Source organism: Channa argus, chromosome 7 (genome assembly GCF_033026475.1).
Source record: "Channa argus isolate prfri chromosome 7, Channa argus male v1.0, whole genome shotgun sequence".
In the NCBI taxonomy this organism is placed as follows: domain Eukaryota; kingdom Metazoa; phylum Chordata; class Actinopteri; order Anabantiformes; family Channidae; genus Channa; species Channa argus.
This window is the reverse complement of record NC_090203.1, coordinates 2,770,544-2,794,258: the sequence shown is the minus strand read 5'-3', so window position 1 is coordinate 2,794,258 and position 23,715 is coordinate 2,770,544. Positions and strand designations below refer to the sequence as shown.

The 23,715-nt window shown below is 42.8% G+C and overlaps 1 protein-coding gene across 2 annotated transcripts in view; it reads right to left on the bottom strand.

The window, feature by feature from the left end:
* Nucleotides 1-3,670: 3,670 nt before the first annotated feature.
* Nucleotides 3,671-23,715, bottom strand: part of LOC137129914 (cortexin-3) — a 32,531-nt gene continuing 12,486 nt past the window's right edge. The window contains exons 1-2 of one of the 2 annotated variants that reach the window (XM_067509357.1): nt 11,173-11,447; nt 3,671-5,709 (exon numbers count right to left, since the gene is read on the bottom strand). In XM_067509357.1, coding sequence (XP_067365458.1) covers nt 5,381-5,632 — 252 coding nt within the window. In that variant the 5' untranslated portion in view covers nt 5,633-5,709; nt 11,173-11,447 and the 3' untranslated portion in view covers nt 3,671-5,380. Of the gene's footprint in view, nt 5,710-11,172; nt 11,448-23,715 lie in introns of those variants that run through there. The other variant, XM_067509359.1, reaches the window with a different exon arrangement.

Here is a 23,715-nt window from a genome sequence, read left to right as displayed (position 1 = left end):
CTCAGACGGCGCATGTGACCGCATACATTCTGTCGAAGCTGGTGGTGGATTTCAGGACGTCAAGTCCACGTCCTCACACCTCTCTCTACTCGGGGAGAGGGGGTGGCAGTAGCTTCGGCGTACAAATACCTGGGTTGTCCACCTGGACATTAAGCTGGACTGGTCAGTCCAATCAGACAATCCCTCCCTCCTACTCCACTGTGTGCTGGCTGCACAGAGGAGCACTTTCAGCCAGAGACGGATCACAGTCAAGTTATCTACAGAACAGCACAGGAGATGCTTTCTCCCGGAGGCCATTAAACTGTTCCTCTCACCCCCCTTCTGTAAAGAGGAGGGGGACTGAATGGTCAAAATTGACAAATAGTATGGTTTTTATTTCTTATTACATGTACTGTATGTTCACTCCTCTAGCTGGGCTCTCTCTTACTTATTGATCAATTGTTTGTACTTTAACGTCTTGTTTTGCTGCTGTAAACAAGGCAACACAATTTCCCTACGGGACCAATAAAGTTGTTTGAATCCAGAGACTTTGAAGAGGTTTGGAGGCCATTTGTGTTACTGGTCAGTCTTAACATTTAATTTAATTTCAAACTAAATAGGGGTAAACTAGCGTTCACTAAAGAAAGATGCTTCTCACCAACTGTCCTTTAGTGTCACAAGCTTTCCTACAAATTATAGACATCTGCATTCATAAAAGTGACAAGCGAGTGGCTAATATGTCTGCACATTTTAAACTTCTTTGTTATAGACTAGCTTCAATGCTGAAATAATAAGTATTATCCATCCAAATTATAATTATTCTTAAGTTTTTTCTTTTCACTGGCCTGATGAAGGCCTATACAAATATCTGCAGGGTGTTATCACTTGACCATCTATTTCTTACCGGGGTTTGTGTTGAAAGTAAAGGAGGAGGTGCTCTTGGCATCTGCCGGACCGAGCACTGCACTCAAGGGGGACATTGTTGGCCAGGGTCGGGAGGCAATTTAGGAAAAAAACAGGAGAACTAACGTTAGTCCCCTTGACAGTAGCCCGCTGATGTTAGGTCATGCTACGGTTTAGAGGACGGTCTCTGTTGGGCCGAATCCACATTCAGTGGAAATGCGGTTTGCAAGGCTCGGGTGGCATTTTAAAGAGAAAACGGAGAACTATGTCCCTATGGACATATCCAACCTCACCGTGCATCTGCCCAACTATCAAGGCGAACCAAAGGTAGTGACACTGTCATTGACTGAACCACTTATCATCCATTCATAGTTGTGACTGAGTTAATTTTACAAAGAAACTAATGTTAGCAGGCAGCTGTATGCTAACTAGCCTCCCCAAGTTCGCTGGCTAGCGTTACCATGCTAATATAGCTGCTTAGGTGGCGTCTTCTCAACCAAGGCACAATAAACAGATTGGCATGGAATAAACTACATATTCATGCTAATTCCATACTCCATCAAGATGTTTAGTTTGTTAATTATAAACTCACCTGCTCATTAGCCGGGATGCTCCTGCTAGCATTTTAAGCTCCAACTTGTTTACATTAAGCGGTCAGAGTTTAAAAGTCACAGCTCTCTGATTGGCTGGAGGAACCGCGATGTGATTGGCTGATACGCTATTTTTTTCCCCCACCCACAAGAGGACAGTGCAAAAAAAAGATCCGTGTGGCTGAAAGGATTTGTATCCACGAGTTCCACAAATGCGTAGATCAAGATTTGTACGACAAAGAGTCTGTCTTTGTCCACAGAAATTTACAAATGTGATTTTGCACAAATACAAATCCACATTTTATTTACAATACATCCTGTAAATCGTTTTTTTTTTCCATACGAATATTTATTGCACCGAATTAGCTCCATACAGACTAATATAAGCATCACCAACTCTGGTGAAGAAGAGGAGAACTCGCTCCAAAATCAATTATGCAATATCAATATTTCCTCTCTCGTGTCGTATTGCACAGCTTTTCACATTCACAGGGGAACAGTCGCTTCCAACCTGTTCAGTGAGCATTAAATTACCTGAAGAATGAATAGTGAAATAGGGCGTTTGTGAAGGGAATAAATTTAGCGTCTGTGTGTGCACGGCAGAGAACGGAAATAATTTAATAATCAGTGGCTTTTCTTTGATATGAGTCATGTGGCATAAAGCACGACTGTGATATTGATCCACAGAGCTTAATGTTCCCTGCTGCCGCTCCCATTTTCAGTGTAAAGGCCTGTTCAGATTGGATTATAATCTTTGTTTGGCACGAGCTAATGAGATTTAAGAGAGAAAATTAAGGTTTTCATTTCAAAATGATTTGTTTCTATCTTGGTTCAAATTATTAGAATTTCAAAGCCCTGATCTTAAAACAAAACTGTGCTGGGTGGTAACTTTAACAGTGTTTTTCCTCCATGTGAGAAGTCATTCGGTGCAGGCTCCGATCTGTGAGGGGGGGCTCATCCAGGCCTCATCACTGCCCCTCAACATACAATATTAATGATCTGACAGTGCTAGTGGAGAAACAGAAAACTCTTAGGATTGTTTTTTTGTTTGTTTGTTTTTGTTTTTCAGATAAAAATGTTTGCCACACTCTTTTCCATCAGTCTACATCTTTTATAGATGTGTTACTTTTGAATCCTTTACTAAAATCCATGTTGCCTGAAGGATTCACCCCATGTCGTGGACCCAAGTCAAGGGCTACGGGGAGAACAGGTCCAAAATGCTATGTTCAAATTCACTTGTTACTGCATGTCAATCTTCATTTCTGCACTAAAATATAGAGATCCAGTCTTAGAAAATAGCTTTTCACCTAAGCCACGAAGCACAAAGACAATAACAAAAGTGTAGAACTGTACTGTAAGCCCCCCCTGATGCGTTTCACTGCAGGCTATATCTGGCCCCGATCCAGAGCGTTTCCTTCATTCCAGCAGATTGTTTTCACTATCTATAGGTGCTTGTGTAACACGCTTGTGTCCTCCCGCCTGCATCCACCGAGAGAGTTTAATGTGAGAACAAATGATGCATTGACTACTTGTGCTTTCACATTATTGCAGTAAGCAGCTGAGGACGGCATCCACAGCCCTATTTTCACTTGAAGATGAGCAAACAGTGACGGAGCCTCAGTGAAGACGTAGGTCGTCTCTTGCATAATAATCCAAAAAAGCGCCGGCTGCACTTTGCTCCTCTGTGGGATCAGCTTGAATTTGAAATTCTGATCCGCTTGCCCTCCTACAAAAAACCTGTGGATGTGTGATATCAGCAGAATTATTACAGGAGATGTAATAATTTGCAGACAAAATTCACAAGGTCGATCTGTCCATGTGTTCATTATAACTTAAATTATGCAGTTTTGTTTTGTTTTGTTAAGGAAGGTGTGCAGCAAAATATTGCGTATCAATGTATTCAGAGGTGGTGTTAGAGAGATTGTTATTCTTTTAGGGGATTTTTGAAGGGCTTTGGCTTAAAGAGGAGCCCAGGCTTCCAGTCTGGGGATGATGTGTGTGTGGAGGGGGTGGTGTTCAGTTGAGACACCAAATGCGTTGGGGCCTTCGGGGCATGTGGCTGCCGAGACAAAGGGCAGGGTGGCTTGCAGAACAGTTTCCTAATCTATATTTGTGTCCTTACCACCTGCCACTTTATCTCCTGGCAAACGAACTTCACGAAATAAAACACATTTTAAAGAGGAATCTGTGCACTGTGATCATTTTTTTTTTTTTATTACAAAAACAACAGCAGATCCAGGCAGAAAAACAGAAAACCAAAAGTCTCCAGTACAGACAGCACATAGCCGCTTGAGCAACTGACCCACAGCTACAACATCAGGGTTTAAGCACTTCACCACTTATCATGCACGGAGAAGATTTACATGCAGAACAAAAGAAAAACACACACACACATCACCACCATAGGACAACACCGCAACATCTGCGATGGGTAGGAAAAGGCCGCATCAAACCACAAGAGCATCATGTATTGTCGAGAGGGTCACAGCTCACTTCCTGTCCCGGCAGGAACTAAAAATCGGGGAATGGTAAATCTTTCTTCTTTTTTTTTTTTGCGGGTCGTATGACATCTCTGTAAAGTGCAAAGACACTGCCTCGTCAGCGACTGGCGGATTTCCAGTGTCTCTGCTACCTACGATACTGTAAACAATCTACACTATAAGGCGCACAGTTGAAAAGGTGCCCAACAAAAGAGCCACAACATCAGTTTATAAAGGGTTTGATGTGAAAATGAATCATCATCTTCAGTATCAACACTCTGCAGACCTGGCATACCAACTGTCAATATACCACCTGCAGGCAGTAAAATGCTGTTTAAATAAACGGGTGCCACACACACACACACACACACACACGACAAAAAATATCAACCCACTTTCATTCTTTTTTCTAAAACATCAGCCTCTAAATGTTTTTGTTTTTTAAATTAGGCACACAGTACAGCACAGTAAATGTATTTTAGTTTTTTCTTCAATACCTCTTTTGGTTGCTGACATCAACCATCAAGGACAAAATGTTTAAGGCTCTCACACACACACACACACACACACACACACACACACAGTCATATTCACTTGCTGCTGGCATCTATCTGTCCAAACGATTCCAAAACATTAAAGGGAGAACTTTTCCATTATCACATCCTTATGATAATCCTTTATGATTATTATTACCTTATTCTCTAGAAGGCAATGACCATCTTACAAAGACATAAGGCATTACATTCCTCTTAACAGTCACACGAATGCTTTCGGACCTCTAATGACTGTCCACAAATTAGGACAAAATACGCTTAAAAACAAATATCCTCAGTGACCTCCACTATCTATTCTGCAAAATGTTTTTTTTTTTTCCACTTCGCACGATTTTAAACACTGATTGTCTACATTATCATTTAAAAATCTGGGGGCGTAAACATGAGAACATGTAAACACTGTCATGATCCAACTGGTTTGGACCTCAGAGGAAGATATTTGACCCTGTGTGAGATGCTAAACAATACTTCCACACGTGAGATGGAGGACGAACGAGGTAGTCCACATATGAACTAATGGCAGGGGGGAGGGAGTAATGTCAACCCTAACTGGCTCAGGCGCATCACTCGGTCGTGGTAGTTGGATCAATAATCGTCATAGCATAGTTCTAGTTGTCTTGTTATAGTCGAGAATTTTTTGATTTGGCAGGGAGAAGCTGTTGATTTCAGGTTTCTGCTAAATTTGACCACAGTCCTTCATCAAAACTCTTCTTCGTCTGAATATTCAGGACTTCCTGAAAGCTGTTTTCCTGGTGAATTGGCAGTCATTTTTTTTTAGGGCCAAAGTGCTCTTTCAGCATCAAACCAGCCTTTTTTTGTTGAATTAGTTTTTTTGTTTTTTTTTCTAATTTGTGCCCTCCCACCTCCAGGCTCCTCAGACGATGCGGTAGTCAAATGTGTCCTTCTCCGTGTGATCTGTCCAGTTGGATGAGGGCATGCTGCGGTAGGGGTCCAGCAGGATGCGGAAGCAGCGCACGATGAGCAGGGCCAGGAAGATGAAGAGCAGCAGCACGAAGACGAAGGCTGCCTTCTGCTCCAGCGTCAGGTAGGAAGGCACGTGGTGGCCTCCGCCCGACGAGGACAGCGTGCTGCTGAAGAGGCCCTCAGCCATCCTGGGCACATCCATGCTTGATCGTCTGGGCTCCAGCTCTTTGTCGTTTGCTGAAAGATTTTGCAAGTGAAGACGGGCTCAGTGGACGAGACCTGTGTGGGAATCAAGCAAATGCATTTAAATGCTGTAGCTCACGTGCAGCTTGACAGATGAAACTGCAAAACAACCGATCAACTTTTGTAATCGTAGAAGCTGAAAGAGACACAAATCTGGAGACTTTAAATAGATGACAGCAAGAAAAGTAAAAGTGTCTCAGGCGAGGAAAGCGTGTCTGACAGATGAGTTTATTTCGGGATCCTTACGCCAAACGCCTGCTGCCTGAGTAAAGAAGGCTCAAGGGAATCCTGCGGCCTTTACTTCGAGCAGCTCAGGGGATTTGAATTGGCACTTGTGAGGTTTAGTTACACATTTATTGGATGTAGATATGTCAGTGGCATCGTTAAACCACACACTGCTTTCCTGAAATTCCCAACCCTGTCTCCAATGACTAATGTGAATCCGCCAGCCAGTCTGCATCAGCAATTTATATTCATTGGCAAAATCTTCTTTTAAACATTGTCATGCATGAAGAGAAAATGAATTTCTCCTCTCAGACAAGGTTATATGCACGAGGCATGAATACAAACAAGCTGACAGAGGCTGCAGCCACACTGTTGCACTCGGTTACGCGGTTCCTTCATCTTCCGTCATCATCGATGGCTGAAGATAGTATAAAACAAATGCACCATTTCCTGATACTACAGGAGCCAACGTTATTAAAAATGTTGCCTTCTTTTAAATAAAACCATATTTTTGTGACTTTTTACTACCGGAACCTGGGATCTTTGAGCTGAGCTGCACAGACAGGGAAGCCAACAAGTATTGAAAGAAGGCCGAAAACATAACGTTGGTATTTGTGTGTGATTTGTTGACAGAAAATACATATAGAATAACACCAGACTCATTCTATAATCCAGTTACCAAGCAGCAAACCTGCGCCCTGGTACAACAGAAAGTGCACAGCCCAGAATTTTATCTTTGCTCCAGGACCTTCTGGCAGGTTAATCCAGCCTCAGATGGACTCACACTACTATAAGGAAGTAAAACTTTCCATTAAATCCAGCAATGCACATTCAGCCCCTTCGGACTTATCACTAAATCTGAGTATAAAGAACCAGATAATCCATTGCTCATGAAATCAGACAAAAACTTTAAAATTACTTCCTTGACTATATAATGGTAATTATGTTCAAAATCATCACTGAATCAAGTGAAAGCAGTTCTAGATGCCTTCACTGGTTCTGAACTTGCTTCTTTTGGTTCTAGTTTGGGTAGTAAATGTACATAAAGGCCATAAAACGTCCCATCACTTGAACGCCTAATAAAGAAAAACTCCGCTGGGTGATGTCATCTGGAGGAATTTCTTGGAGAAATATTTTAATATAGGAAAGTCCGAGAGAAGTTTAAAAGCATTAATGTACATTTACACCCTAAACTAAAGCCATAAAGAGCAAGTTGAAACTTTAAGGGTGAGTTTGCATGTTCACTCCGTGCTTTAATGGGTTTCCACAGGGTTTCCTCCCACAGTCCAAAGACATGCATGATGCTAATCTATCATCGCCTATTGATAGGTGGGATCAGCTCCAGTGCCCCTGAGACCCTGAAAGAGGGGTAGCAAATATTATAGATGTATTTTGTTAATAAGCAAAAAAAAGTATGGTCTGTTGAGAAATCCACCCATCCATCCATTTTCTGTAGCCTCTTATCCTAGGACGAGAGGAGGGGTCCACTCTGGACAGGTCTCCAGTCTGTCTCAGGACCAGCACAGAGAGACATACACAGACAAACAACCATTTACACTCACATTCACATCTACAGGGAATTTAGAGTCACTAATTAACAAACACACAACCGTCCACCTGTGAGGCAGCTGCGCTTCGGCTGCAAAATGCAACGGATTATTTTATTGTAAAAAGGTAATTAACAGACAGAAGAATATTAGTTCATGTGATTAATTTGATGCATATTGTCCCTGGGGGGAAATCTGTGGTGCACACAGTTGCATACACCACACACATTGAAGCATACACACCCACACGTAGCTGTTTTAACTATGCAGTTCCCTGCGGGGAAGGATGTGTGTGAGTAGACACATGAAGCTCTGGCTTCAGCTTAAGCTTGTTTTGAACTTATAGTACAGGGTGAATTAAATGGGCTGCATCACTGTAATCTGCTTGTGAACATGTCTATGGAGAGTGTTTTTCCCTATAAGCGCCAAACCCAGATTCACAATACTTAACTGCAACTAGGGAGCAAATGTTACAGAAAGTGATAATTATGTGAATGCAAAATACTGTACTGCGCTGATACTACATGTTATGCAGGCTGTGCATAGACTCTACAGGTGGTTAGGTTAGTTTGTTTACAGGTTTTGGTCATTCAGGCTTAACCGTTTGATACACGAGGGCAGCTGCTGTTTCCTCTGCTGAGCAACGCCTCACCCAATGATTGCCACAAACCCAGCCTCAGATTTAATATTTTCCTTTGATTATTCTTTTACGGACACTATGACCGAAGCAGGAGTCCACTTAGGGAGAAGGATGGAGCAGAAGACTTTGACTTTATCTTCCACTTTGAAACTGACAGTAAAAGTCTTTCCATCACTAATTCAACCCAAATAATGACCTTTCTCTAAACCTAAGGAGGATGTTTTAGTGCCTCAACCCAACCCGGTGGTATTTGTGCCTCCACCTAACAAAGGTTGTAGCTCCGTGTTTATTATTGTAACTAGGACAACAACAGTTGGGTGCAATATAGCGTATGATAACACCCTACCAGAAGGCAGAAGGCTGCCTACTGAGCCACAATTATGTGCTAATAAGAACTGATAATGGCCCATTAGGTGGTGTGATGACCAACATTGGTGACCTCATTGTCAGACTTATGGATGATAATAAATATACTGAACCTACTGAGAGGCAGAAAGTTACCTGCTAGAACACAACCAGCAAAAAAATCAAATTGGCTGTTCAGTTATTATGTTTCTACAACTGAAAACTAGTTGGTGCTGGAATTGATGAGGCGATTGCAAGACCATCTGTTTTCTGGCTTACAACAACTTTTTATATTCCTCTCTTGTTCTATAGGTTGGGAGTTAGGGATCTAAATGAAGCAAAACATCTGCAGATTGTGTGACGATTGGCAATTAAAAAGGGTCCAACAGTACAAATACAGTAGGTCAAAGCCAAGAGAACAGCATGTTTCATACATATATAGGGTCAGGGGTCTCAGGGGCCAAAGCCTTTAACGTTATTGTTTATAGTTCCTGTTTGAAAGAGCTCAGGTAACAGACACAAATGAAAAGCACAACAACCCCCAAGAGATGCAGAATGACTTTGAAATTGCCAGCAACCTAAAACTTTTCAAACGTGGCAAACACAGGCAAAAATAGACACAAAACAACCAAAGTCACATACTAAATGTCCAGGAAATGTAATGGACATCAAATGACCAAAAACACACTCAAATTTTCAAAAACAGACGTGAGGTCACATCAAACAGACCAGTTAGAAATGGAGGGCGGTTGTCTGTGTCTGGGGGACACGTTTTCTTTTAATTGACCCAGGCTCAAGGAGAGATTAGGTCATTTGACACTTGATCATAATATTAACATACGAATTAGAGCTTTCAATTTATTAATGACATTTATTCTTATTGTCTGATGTCTTGTGCTGCTTCCCTTATTGGACCTGATGCGGCTGCATCACCAGATCAGCACTTTTGTTAGTTTGTGAAATTGTACCGAGTCAAAACCATGCAAATAAGGCCCAGAGTCTGCAGTGTGGCCCTGGATAACTTTGCTTAAATGGCCCCACCCAGTCATCTTCACGCAGATTACCAGTCACCTCCACGAAATGCTGGAAACCCAAATCTTTTTGGGCTTTGGATACGCTTCTACGAGCACGAAGAGCCGTCACAGTGCCTGACAATCACATGGTTAGGGAGCGGTGGTGGATGTGTTGGAAGATGAGACTGGCAGAAGCAGTCTCTTTGTGGCAAAAAAAAAAAAAAGGTTTTTAAATCTGTAGGACAGACTCCGAGGGAGCAGCCTTAATCCCGGCCTTGCTGATCTGCAGCCTGTAATCCATCACACTTAAAACTCAAAAATGATATTTCACAGCAGCGATTCTTTGCCTTCACTGAGAAAAAAAATGATTTCCAAAAGGGGGCTGCTTTTCTCAGTGTTTACTGTCAAACCATAATCCCTGTTCTCCAGTAACACGGTGAGGCTACAGAGTGTTAGCACTGTGAGCCAGAAACCACTTTAAAGACTCCCAACAATTACATCAGCAGCAGCTCTACAAGTAGTCGGAGCCTTGACAGCAGCCCCACACAGATCCACCGAACATTTCAACTTAAGAAAAAGATCCACTTTCCATTCATACAAGAGATCAAGCTCATATTATCAGTGTAGCGGTTCACACTTCGAGCATCCGCAGCTTCTGTAGCGTGCAAAAAGATTCTCAGTGACAGACACAGAGGGAGAAGCAGAATTAAGTAAGTGCGTAAGTTATAAGCAACTGTAGAAAATCAATGATGGTTGATGTGTTGAGGAGAGAATCAATGTCACACACACAAGCAAAAGAAGTGGGAAAAGGACAGTGAGCCAACTTTAGAATGAATCCAGTTAGATTGAAAAGTTGATCTAAGCTGTGGCACTGTGAGAGTGTGTGTGTGTGTGTGTGTGTGTGTGTGTGTGTGTGTGTGTGTGTGTGTGGTGATTATAGCTAATAGATCATTTCAAAGGCATGAGAGGAGGTGGAATGAAATTCTTTAGTGGAATTACTGGACTTAATGAGGTGAATACAAGCACAGTACAAATGTTGATCTTACACATACGTTAATGCTGTAACCTCAGTTTTAACTTCACAGTTCCACGTTGTATTTTACTACATGCCCTATATTGTGTAGATAAGTGTCAACTAAACCTTTTTAAGCCCATCAGACATCTGAAACTGCACTAAAATTACTGCACTTAAAACATTTAAATAACTATTATTTGAGCCTCTAATTAAAATAATCAAACCAGCTGTAATTTTGTACACTTTGTTGGTTCTTATATCTAGAAAATGCAACGCTTGGCGGTGGATATGATTCAATCAGTCATCGACAGGCTTATGAAAACGAGAGCTGACTATGATAGTACATAGTATTGATGGTGTCTAATTTGCCTCATCCATCCAACTGTGACCCAAGGTCCAAAGGACCCGCAGTCCAACGCAGGGAACAACACTAAATGAGAAGCCGCCATTTCAATAAAGCTTCGTGAGAATCTAGCTGATTATTGGCTTTATGGAGGTGGATGAACCACAGCTCGACCTTAGTCCACACGTGGATGCTTCATAAAACGCGTCCAGCAGACGATCTTTTCCTGTCCGGTGCGTATGACGGCGCCTTTATTTCCAACCCTAACAGCGCAAAACAAACATCTAACGATGAAATATGAAATGAGAGGGGGAAAAAAAAAAACACACAGAGTGGCCGCGTGAGCTGCAGGTGAAAGTGACAACACTAACCTGTTGTAATCGGAGGAGCTGCAGAACCTCCGTCAGCGGCAGCTCTTCATTCCGGCGGATCCCACGATTCTGTTTTCTTTCAGCGAAACACCAAACAGCAGCGACGGAAAACGCCTCGCAGAGCTTTTCGCTTCCGTTTTTTGCTGACTGAGCCGTGCAGACCTCACCCTCTGCTGCTCGGTGCTCGGGTTCTCACCCCCCCTCCTGCTCGTCCTGACGCGCGGCGCATCCCTGCAGACCACAGGGATGTAGTGGTACCCCGTCGCCACTGGCAACCTGTTGCCATAGCAATCCTCCAGGTAGGATATGTATTGCACGCGGAGGAATAGGAAAGGTGTGGCCCCTTCATGCCATTTGCAAATCGAGTCAGAATTACATGTAACACAGACGAAGCAGTAAACAAAGCGTTAGAGATGTAACACGTACAAAGGCTTTAATTATACCAGCGGAGGTCAAAGGTCAGTAATATCTGGCTATTGCAACCCTTTTTTTTACCTTAAGAACACATTCTCATGGTGCTAAAACTGTGGCATAATTGGAAATATGATGCTTTTGCAAGGACTTGCACTGACAGAGGTAAATGGACTTTTGGGTGGATGTGAAGGCAGCTTTATGGGTGCGATGGGCATCTCGAGCAGAGAACACTCAAGCTTTAAAAGTCTCTCAGAGCTGTCCCACCCTGACAGACACACATTCCCCCCACAGAGCTCTGGAGGGACGTGACAGTCCACAGGAGGTCAGAAAGTGACTTCAGAGAAATTTGACTTTTACATAACGTCCCCAGTCAACTGTCAGGATTCAAAGGCTGTGCTGCATCGCCACCTGGTGGAGGCCCGTGAGTACTACAGACCTTCAGACAGTAAAACTACTGGAAGTAAGATTCCATGTATTTTTTTAATTTGTAGTAAGTCTGTTTTTGTAAATAGTAATAGCTAATGCAGGATGTGCATTGTTTCACTTTATCATTCCCATATGTATTTCTTATGCAAATAGCTCTTAACAAAGGTCCTTTGAGTTCAGGCTGGACTTATTATTTAGAAAAAGAAGAGACGTTCAACACTCTTAAACAAATCCAGGGTGAACACGAAGCTCTAGCTTGGAGCCGCTTAAGCTTATAGCATGAAGTGAAGCCAGTGATCAAACAAAGGTGCCAAACAGACTCCTAGCTTCATATTTACAGTAAAGACAGTGAACTCAGTCGTCTCAGTTATTTTCCAACAGGGGCATTTTATATGTGTTGAGCTATTTCTTTAATGCAGACCTTGTGACTAATGACTGGACATTCATCCCACTGGGCATCAGTCAAATTCTATATGAAGACTTTAAATATTTCTTTCTTTTCTTCCACACATTTAGAATAAAATATTTTGAAGCATCTATTTGGGGTTTGAATATCAAATAAATGTAAATATATGATATTATTTGCACTCACTACATATGTGCAAATTGTCTATGCATTTAGTTTCTAGTTCTGCACATATTTTAATGCTCCACCACACATGGAACTCTGCAAATTATGCAGAACATTGGCTGGTTAATAGCTGCCACGATGAGAATTTCAGCCTGTTCAAATGAGGACAGAAAGCTGTAGGAACCATCACTGTACTGGGTGAAAATTAGACCTGCATTAGCCACGAGACGCTTTGTCCTCAAGGAAATGAGACTAGGCCTAAGTCATGACCTGATTACAGCCGTTTTATGAATATAAACAAAGTCAAAGGCAACGCTGAAATGTTACGAAATATTCAGCGGGGATATATTATGCACACTCTGTGTAAAAATACACATATGTAATGCAGTGAACACAACATGGTTATGAAAGCCATGGAGGGCTATTGCCGATTGGACAGCTGAGACAGCGGAGAGAGCCGATTGGCTGCTGCCGCCGCTGTGTCAGTCTCTCAGCCCTCAGCTCAGGCTTCAGCAGGCAAATATCAGAAGTGTATTTTTGAACAATTTTACTGTGAAAGGCAGGTTGCTGGAGCAGATCCACAGTGTGCCTCTATAGTATTAGTGCAACATGAATTGCAAGTGTGTCGCCTCTCTCATGCGCTACACTCGGTGAGTTTGGTGATTCTTTGTAACTGCGGTCATGGTGAAAAGAGGATAAACAGACTTCACAACTGATCACCTCTGGGTGAAATCTATAATCAAGACGTCATTAGAATTTCGGCGCATGTCAGTGTTGAGCGCATTATTCTGGCGTGACACACTTTGTTTCAGACGTACGTGGTTTATCGGACTAAAAAGAGCACAAACAGGATTTACACAAGCCACAGGGAAGGTTGTTGTGGAGAGAAAAAACTTTTTTAAAAAAAAGAAGCTTTAGACTAGAGAACTCTCACTGATGTCAGACACTCAGAACAGAAAACAGCATATGTTAGTACGAAAAAGAAAACATTACTCCACTAATGAAATAAATCGAAAATGGATTCTGTGAGGGAACGAGATACAAATACAACAGAGCTAATCAGCTGTATTACAGTATTAATATTCATTTGACGCTCTGTTATACAATCCCAATTCAAAAAACATTGGGACGATGTGTAAAACATAAATAAAAACAAAATGCTATGATTTGCAAATCTCATCAAGCCATATTTTATTCACAATAGAACATAAACAACATATCAGATGTTGAAACTAAGGGATTTTAACATTTCACAGAAAATATTAGCTCATTTTAAATTTGATGGCAGCAACACATCTCAAAAAAGTTGGAACAAGCTGATGTTTACCATTGTGTAGCAGCCCCTGTTCTTTTAACAACTTTCTGTAAATGTCTGGGAAGTGAGACCAGTTGCTGGAGTTTAGCAGAGGAATGTTGTCCCATTCTTGTCTGATGCAGGATTCTAGCTGCTCAACAGTTCTGGGCCTTTGTTGCCGGATTTTTTGTTTTATGACGCACCAAATGTTTCCTACTGGTGAAAGATCTGGACTGCAAGCAGGTCAACACTTACTCATGGATGGATGCAGTATGTGGTTTAGCATTGTCTTGCTGAAATATGCAAGACCTTCCCTGAAAGACTTGTGCTTGGGAGCACACGTTGCTGTAAAACCTCTGAACTTCTCAGCATTAAGCTGCACACACCATCAGAGGTGTTAGAACTGTCCCCTAATAACAAGCTGGATGGTCCCTGTCCTCTTTATTCCACAGGACACGGCGTCCATGGTTTCCAAAAACATTATCAAATGTTGATTCATCTGAACACAGAACAGTTTTCCATTTTACCTCAGACCATTTTAAATGAGCTTTGGTTCCAGAGAACGTGGTGGTGTTTCTGGATCGTGTTCACATCTGGCTTCTTCTTTGCATGATACAGCTTGAACTTACATTTGTGGATTGAACAGTGGTTTCTGGAAGTTTTCCTGAGCCCATGCAGTGATGTCCAGTAGAGAATCAGGCCTGTTTGTAATGCAGTGCTGCCTGATCACATACATCCAGTTTGGACCTTCAGCCTTGTCCCTTGCTCACAGAGATTCCTCCTGATTCTCTGTTTTGATGATATTATATACTGCAGATGGTGGAATCTTCAAAGTCAATTTTAGATTGTGGAACATTTTTGTTTGAAATTGTTCCACAGGTTTTTGGCACAATTTGTCATAGATTAGTGAACCTCTGTCCATCTTCACATTCGAGAGGTTCTGTCTCTCTGAAATGCTCCTTTTATACCCAGTCATGTTACTGACCTGTTGCCAATTAACCTAGTTAGTTGTCAAATGCTCCTCAATTGGTTTTTGATTTGTGGCGATTACTTTTACAGCCATTTGTTGCCTGTGTTCCAACTTTTCTAAAACTCTGCTGCCAGTAAATACAAAATGAGCTCATATTTTCCATGAAGTGTTAAAATGTCTAAGTTTCAACATCTGATATGTGGTTTATGTTCTATTGTAAATATAATATGGGTTGATGACATTTGCAAATCATTGCATTCTGCTTTTATTTACGTTTTACACATCGTCCCAATTTTTTTTGTAAGTGGGGTTGTAGATAATGTCAGCGTTGACAGCTGATGCTGAGGTGAAGACACATCTTAGACCTGTGGGGGCTGGAGGATACGATGTGACAAGTGATGGGATTTTAAAAACACAAAATGTGTCTTCAACTTAAAGGACAACTTCACCAATTTTCACTTTACTCCCTACGGCTTTGGTTTAGGGTGTAAATGTACAATGATGCCTTTAAACATCCCTCTGACCTGTATTAAAATATTTCTCTGCTTCTAGCTAAGAAAACTCCTCCAGATGACATCACCCAGAGGAGTTTTCCTTCATTAGTGTAGATGATGTCATCTGTTTTGGAAAAGCAGATTGACCATGTTTACAACCTCCATAGTGTGAGCAACGAGATGACATCATCTGAACTGAGGTTTCCTCCAAGTGATGTCACCTGGACGCATTTATCAGCTAAAAGTAGAGATATTGTAATGTAGGGACGTTAACGTGTTTAATGCCATGAATTTACATGTACCACCCAAACTAGAACCAAAAGTTCAATGTCAGTGTGACGTCCTTTAAATTACAGAGAACAAACCATGAATCTGAAAGTCAGCTGTTGCCCAGTGAGAATTAAAATAGCACAAACCCACTGCCTTCACCCTCCAGAGAGTCATGATTACAGCAAATCAGCTGCAGTTTTTCTTGCCAGACAGAATTCAGCTGCATCTAAAATATCACAAGTTACCTCATGGTGCACTTTTTCACTGTGTCACCACAATGTGCACTGTTTGGTTGAGTGGCTCTGAACATTCATTAAAATGTGCCGTTTAGGTCCTTCTGAGCCAGTTTCCACTTGGATTTCAGTCTTTTCCTCTTGGATTGTTCTCTGAGGACCGAGCCAGGTCCAACTTATCGATTCGCCACAAGTACAGCATTTTTCTGTTCTTTCCTGCCAAAGGAAAAAAAAAAAAAAAACACGTACAGCAGCTCTGCCTGACCTTGTAAAACCTAATACCACATTTGGGAAGGAATCAGTTCCAGTTGCTTGGCTGATAAATGTTCGGATGCAGCAGGAAAAAAAGAAAAAAAAAAACACAGGAAATGGATGAGGGAGGGAAGCTGATACCATTTTTTTTTTTTTTTTACCTTTAACAGTGCAGTGCTTTATCATGACAAGTGGCTGGAGATGTTAAGGTATATGAAACGATTTAAACCATATTTTATTTCTCATCTGACAGTCACATCACTAAATTTGCAGCTTTCCAGTGTCACATGTTAAAATTCCCACAGCTCAGCTTGGACCTGGATGTCTGTTCCTCTACATAGGCAGATCCTTACAGTAGGATTCACCCCAGGTTTTGCACTAACTTTGCTGAAACTGATCTGATCTTTACTTGTGTCATATTGGCAGTAGACACGCATGTCTGACCAACATCTGGCTTTAACTGCAGGACCAGCAAACTGATAACATTAGATGATACAAACAGCCATCGCTCTCTCTCTCTCACACACAGTCTTGGCAGCCTTGAAGGAAGGAAACAATGGCACCACAGACACTGCCAGACCTCACAGCCAACACACGCTGCATGATGCGATGCCAACAAATCGGCAGCTGCCGACAGCTCAGTTATCATCTTATTCTGGAAATGCTACCTGGCTTGTGTTACGATGGCTGTGAATCAAGAGGAGAATATGTTCAGTGTACAAGTGTCACGAATTAGGGTATTAGGTTTTTGAGGAGACAGCAAGAGGAGGTTTCAAAGCAACTGAAAATCTCTCCACCTGGAGGACAGTAAATGGCTAAATACACTAAGTGTAATGCAGAAGCTGATAAACAGGGACCAAGAAAAAAGCAAACCTCAGACCAAACAGATGAGAACAAATACAGGGAACAGACGGCACAGAGAAGCAGGAATCCAAATGAAGAAAAGATCCGGGGGCTTGCTGTCCAGGGCGTACAACACAATGTTAACCACACAATGTTAACAACACAATGTTAACAACTAAGACAAACTAGCAGGGAAACGAGAGCAAAGCCGGGTTAAGCAGACAGGGGCACAGGTGAAAATATTCAAGGCGGATGACAGGTAGGAGGGAGGCTGAGGGGCTACACAGTAAAAGCTTGGAACAGGAAGTGAAGCTGGGAGAAACAGGGACAAACCGAACTCAGGGAACAGGATTGTGCAAACAAGCATAATTAGGTGCTTAGAGAATAATTTGGTGATAACAGGCTTAAACTAGGTCATGAGGCCAAATGACAAACACCAAAACCACAGTTGTATAAACAGGTAACTGGAAGCAAATCTCACATTGCAAAGGTGCTTTTAGACATTTTACCTCATCTAAAAGTCCAAAACAGTCTCAGCAAAGAGCAAAGAACAAGTCCACCGGGGGCCAATACAAGACTGCTGCTAATCAGATAAATGCAGAGTAGTTACAAAGAGAAGAGATTGACGTCTCTGTCTTTGAGCCTGAACTTAAGCCCACCTTTCTTAAACTGCTGATATATTAATAGTTAAACCCAAAAGTTAAACCCAAACAGCTGCTCATGAAGTTTACAGTATATGAACATTTGATCACAAACTGTACGTGATCAAACATGAGCAGCTTTTAATTTGATTTGTTTTTTTTATCAGCTCCACCTTAAAAAAAACGGTTGTTTTGAAAGCAGCAACTGGGATCCAGTTAAAGATGCCTCCATCCTTCAAAACCACTGTTTTTAATTTCACTGTCCAACACTTTTTGACAGCGGAACCACCAAAACCAAACTCCTGTCCTCTTCTACATTGGATCTTTTACAAAACGTAAACCTTCTAAAAACACATTTCCTAACAATGGTAGCAACTGCTTCCTCACAGTGAAGAGAGAGTTAGTTTGTTCCTGATTAGCACGATGAGGAATTATCTATACTGCTTAAAAATGAATGAAATGCTGAATCGCCTCCAGGTCGGAAAAATAATTGGTGTATGTGCTGAGTAAGTGTACGTAAAGTTATTTTTTAACTGTATGTTAAAGGAAAATACAAACCCAATTAAAAAAAAACGTCAGGACAATGCAACCGCAAGGGGGCACAAGACAGTGTCTTCTTGTGCCAGTCCCAAGTCTGGATAAATGCAGAGGGTTGTGGCAGGAAGGGCATCCGACGTAAAACACATGCCAAATCAAACATGCGAATCGTGACAAAGGCTTCCATACCGGATCGGTCGGGGCCCGGGTTAACAACGACCGCCACCGGTGCTGTTGACCTACAGGGTACCGGTGGAAATTGGACTACTGTTGGTCGAAGACGAAGAAGAAGAGGAGGAAGGTGTGTTCGTAGGCAGAGAGAGAAGAGGAAAGCTAAGAATGTAGGACTGACAGTAGGGACTTTGAATGTTGGTACTATGACAGGGAAGGCTAGGGAGTTGATCGACATGATGCAGAGAAGGAAGGTGGACATACTGTGTGTCCAGGAGACCAGGTGGAAAGGTAGCAAGGCTAGAAGCTTAGGAGCAGGGTTCAAGTTGTTTTACCATGGGTCAGATAGGAAGAGAAATGGAGTAGGAGTTATATTGAAAGAGGATTTTGTGAGGAATGTTCTAGAGGTGAAAAGAGTATCAGACAGGTTGATGAGTCTGAAGCTGGAAGTTGAAGGGGTGATGTTCAATGTTGTGAGTGGTTATGCCCCACAGGTAGGATGTGAGTTAGAAGAGAAGGAGAAATTCTGGAGTGAGTTAGATGAAGTGATGCAGAGCATCCCCAGAGGTGAGAGAGTTGTCATTGGTGCAGATTTCAATGGGCATGTAGGTGAAGGGAACAGAGGTGATGAGACTGTTATGGGCAGGTTTGGTGTTCAGGACAGGAACGCAGAAGGTCAGATGGTGGTTGACTTTGCAAAGAGAATGGAAATGGCTGTAGTGAACACTTTCTTTCAGAAGAGGCAGGAACATAGGGTGACGTACAAGAGCGGAGGGAGAAGCACTCAGGTAGACTACATCTTATGTAGACGTTGTAATCTGAAAGAGATCAGTGACTGTAAAGCATTGGTAGGGGAGAGTGTAGCCAGACAACACAGGATGGTGGTGTGTAAAATGATGCTGGTGGTGAGGAAGATAAGGAGGACTAAGGCAGAGCAGAGGATGAAGTGGTGGAAGTTGAAAAAGGAAGAATGTCGTTTAGTTTTCAGGGAGGAGCTGAGACAGACTCTGGGTGGTTTGGAGGTGCTTCCAGATGACTGGACTACTACAGCTAATTTGATCAGGGAGACAGGTAGGAGGGTACTCGGTGTGTCATCTGGAAAGAGGAAAGCGGACAAGGAGACTTGGTGGTGGAACGAGGCAGTTCAGGAGTGTATACAGAGAAAGAGGTTAGCTAAGAAGAAGTGGGACACTGAGAGGACTGAAGAGAGTAGACAGGAGTACAGGGAGATACAGCGTAAGGTGAAGATAGAGGTGGCAAAGGCCAAACAAAGAGCATATGAGGACTTGTATGTTAGGTTGGACACTAAAGAGGGAGAGGTGGATTTGTACAGGTTGGCCAGACAAAGAGATAGAGATGGAAAGGATGTGCAGCAGGTTAGGGTGATTAAAGATAAGGATGGAAATGTATTGACAGGTGCCAGTAGTGTGATGGGAAGATGGAAGGAGTACTTTGAAGAGTTGATGAACGAGGAAAATGAAAGGGAACGAAGAGTAGAAGAGATGACCGTTGTGAAGCAGGAAGTAGCAAAGATTAGTAAGAGTGAAGTGAGGAGGACATTGAAGAGGATGAAGAGTGGAAAGGCAGTTGGTCCTGATGACATACCTGTGGAGGTATGGAAGTGTCTAGGAGAGGTGGCAGTAGAGTTTTTGACTGGTTTGTTTAACAAGATCTTGGAGAGTGAGAGGATGCCAGAGGACTGGAGGAAAAGTGTACTGGTACCAATTTTTAAGAACAAGGGAGATGTGCAGAGCTGTGGCAACTACAGAGGAATAAAGCTGATGAGTCACACAATGAAGTTGTGGGAAAGAGTAGTGGAAGCTCGGCTAAGGGCAGAGGTGAGTATTTGTGAGCAGCAATATGGTTTCATGCCTAGAAAGAGTACAACAGATGCAGTATTTGCTTTGAGGATGCTGACGGAGAAGTACAGAGAGGGTCATAGGGAGTTGCATTGTGTCTTCGTAGATTTAGAAAAAGCGTATGACAGGGTGCCGAGAGAGGAGCTGTGGTATTGTATGAGGACGTCTGGAGTGGCCGAGAAGTATGTTAGAGTGGTGCAGGACATGTATGAGAGCTGTAAGACAGTGGTGAGGTGTGCTGTAGGTGTGACAGAGGAGTTCAAGGTGGAGGTGGGTCTGCATCAAGGATCGGCTTTGAGCCCCTTCTTGTTTGCTCTGGTGATGGACAGACTGACAGATGAGGTTAGACAAGAATCTCCCTGGACTATGATGTTTGCAGATGACATTGTTATTTGTAGTGAGAGCAGGGAGCAGGTGGAGGAAAATCTAGAGAAGTGGAGGTCTGCTCTGGAAAACAGAGGAATGAAGCTTAGCCGCAGCAAGACAGAATACATGTGTGTGAATGAGAGGGACCCAGGTGGAACAGTGAGGTTACAGGGAGCAGAGGTGAAGAAGGTGCAGGACTTTAAGTATTTAGGGTCAACGGTTCAGAGCAACGGTGAGTGTGGAAAAGAGGTGAAGAGGCGAGTGCAGGCAGGTTGGAACGGGTGGAGAAAAGTGTCAGGTGTGTTGTGTGATAAAAGAGTATCAGCGAGAATGAAAGGAAAGGTGTTCAAGACGGTGGTGAGACCAGCAATGTTGTTCGGCTTAGAGACTGTTGCACTGAAGAAAAGACAGGAGGCAGAGCTGGAGGTAGCAGAGCTTAAGATGTTGAGGTTCTCTTTGGGAGTGACGAGGATGGACAGGATCAGGAATGAGTACATCAGAGGGACAGCTCATGTTAGATGTTTTGGAGATAAAGTCAGAGAGGCCAGATTGAGGTGGTTTGGACATGTTCAGAGGAGAAACTGTGAATATATCGGTAGAAGGATGCTGAGGTTGGAGCTGCCAGGCAGGAGGTCTAGAGGAAGACCAAAGAGGAGATTTATGGATGTAGTGAGGGAGGACATGAAGTTAGTTGGTGTGAGTGAAGAGGATGCAGAGGACAGAGTTAGATGGAGGCACATGATTCGCTGTGGCGACCCCTGAAAGGGAGCAGCCGAAAGGAAAAGAAGAAGACAATGTAGGACAACAACACATAAATATATACATTATGCAAAGCTCATTGAAAATGGTCTGAGGCAAAATTAAAAACTATTCTGTGGGCGAGATTATTGAAAATTTGAAATTCTTTTTTGGACACCATGGACATCCTTCCTCGCTGACCACTTGCCTGGAGGAGATAAAGTCACGGAGCAGCCAAAACGTCCTCCAATTAAACAGTTCAAAAACTGAAGCCATTCTGGTCGGCACCCGTGTCAGGTCCCGTCACCTTTTATAAACACCTTCACCTTTTTCAGACAGGACGTTCCCCTCTCGTCCACACTTACCAACCTCGAGTCTGTGAGTCTGGATCCTCACCTGGCATTTAATAACCACATTGAACATCTGTGCGAGTCATCTAGCCACACTCCTTTCCACTCTCAGCCTATCTGATGCAGAAAAGCTCCTCCAGGCTTGATCCCTGCCAAGAGTCTTCAGAAGGATCCTGGCAGGATCCTGATGAGAGTGCGTGAACATGAGCATAGCACTCGCATCCTCTAGTCCCTTCACTGGCCTCCTGGTCTCCTCCAGAATTCATTATAAAATTGTGTTACTAACATATCAGCGCATCCATGGCAACGCCTCTGCCTACGTCAAGGAGCTTGTTACTCTGCATACTTCATCCTGCAATCTCTGCTTAACAAGTGCCCAACTCCTACATATCCCCAGAACTAAGTTATGAGAGATCGAGCTTTCTGCTCGGCCGCCCCCCCACCTGTGGAACTCCCTTCCTGAAGATCTGAAGGCCCCACAGACTGTAGCTGCTTCTAAAACGGACTTGAAGAAAGCTTTTAAATAACTGCTCCTTTGTTTAGTGTTAACGTTTACATGTTTCATGCTCCTCTTTCTTGTACCACTTTGAGATTTGTTGCATTGCATTATAAATGAAATGCATTATTATTATTTTATTATTATTATTGTCCCGTCCTGTGGACTAGAGTGGAAAGGGACCGTGCAGCTTGTTATCAGCAGACAGCTGAAAAGCCTGCATCTCTGATGGCATGGAGGAGCATCAGTGCCTATGGTGTGGGCAGATCACACATCTGGAAAGGGACCATCGATGCTGAAAAGTCCATATGCTCCTCAAAACATATTTTATTCCCCTGCTTGTTTGGCTCACAGAGTCCTGACATAAGACCATCACAAGCAACTTGAACTTGTAGCATTAAAGTGAACACGTGTTTTGTTTTCTCTTTCGTAAAAAACACAAGTTTTTACAAAAGTCTAGACACTGAAAAAACTACATTATCAAAAAAGCGACTTTGCAGATGTCAAACCTCTGCAGGAATAAGAATTCTCAGAAAAGTCATTTGAGCGTCATCGGAAAGTTACGCGAGCCTCCGTTTCCATTTAAAAAGTTGCAGGCAGCTCACATGATTCAGCTCGAGTGCACTCGACACTGGGGATTACATGTGTGAGCTGATGAGACAGCTTCACTATCCCTGCAGCAGCTCAGCTCACAGAATCTAATTCCTAATGAGGCTGCTAAGCGTGAGAAGACATGTCAACCATCCATTTGAAAATACATTACAAACCTTTGTAATGCTAAAGTTTCCCCGAGACTCTGTTGCGAGCGAACCCAGGTCCGAGTCAGTCTCAAGGTGTCATTGATTTTCTTTCACTCCTCTCAAGGCTTTTTTTCTTGACACCTCTTCTCCCACAGCAGCTCATCTTCATCACTGCTGTATGAACCCAGTGGCACCCCCACCCCCCACCACCCCCTCCCCCCACTCTCCCCCAGCTTTAATTAATAGCTTTGTGCTTGCTTCAGCTCATCTACTCCCTCTCACTAATTGCTGGCAGGAACTTCTCTGCTAATCCAATTTGGAGTCCTGAATAATCTCCAGGAGCGTCTCAGGCATTATTGAGTATTTATGGGAACCAGCAGAACTAATGGACACCTTGAGTCTATTTCATTTATCTGATCTAAGAAAAAAAAAAACATACTCTGTTTTATGGGAGATTGATTATTCTCATTAGCAGGTGGAGCTGCACTGTACCTCATGGCTGACAGAACTGAGCCACGTACAGATTATGGTTTGACGTTGTGTTGCTGAATCAAGCAGCACTTTCCCTGGAAAATACGTTGTCTGGATGGCAGCACTGCACATTTGATTCAGTGTTAATGGAGCCTTCACAGATGTCCAAGTTACCCATTCTGTGTGCACTAATTCACCCCCACAGCATCACAGATGTTGGCATCTGAACAGTGCACTGAAAACAGGTCAGATGGTCCCTCTCCTCTTCAGTATGGAGGACACGGCATCCATGATTTAAAAAATAAAAAAAACGGACTCATCAGACCACAGGACAGTTTTCCACTTCACCCCTGTCCATATTAAATGAGCTTGGGCTCAGATAGGTTTTACATCAAGAAATGTTGTTG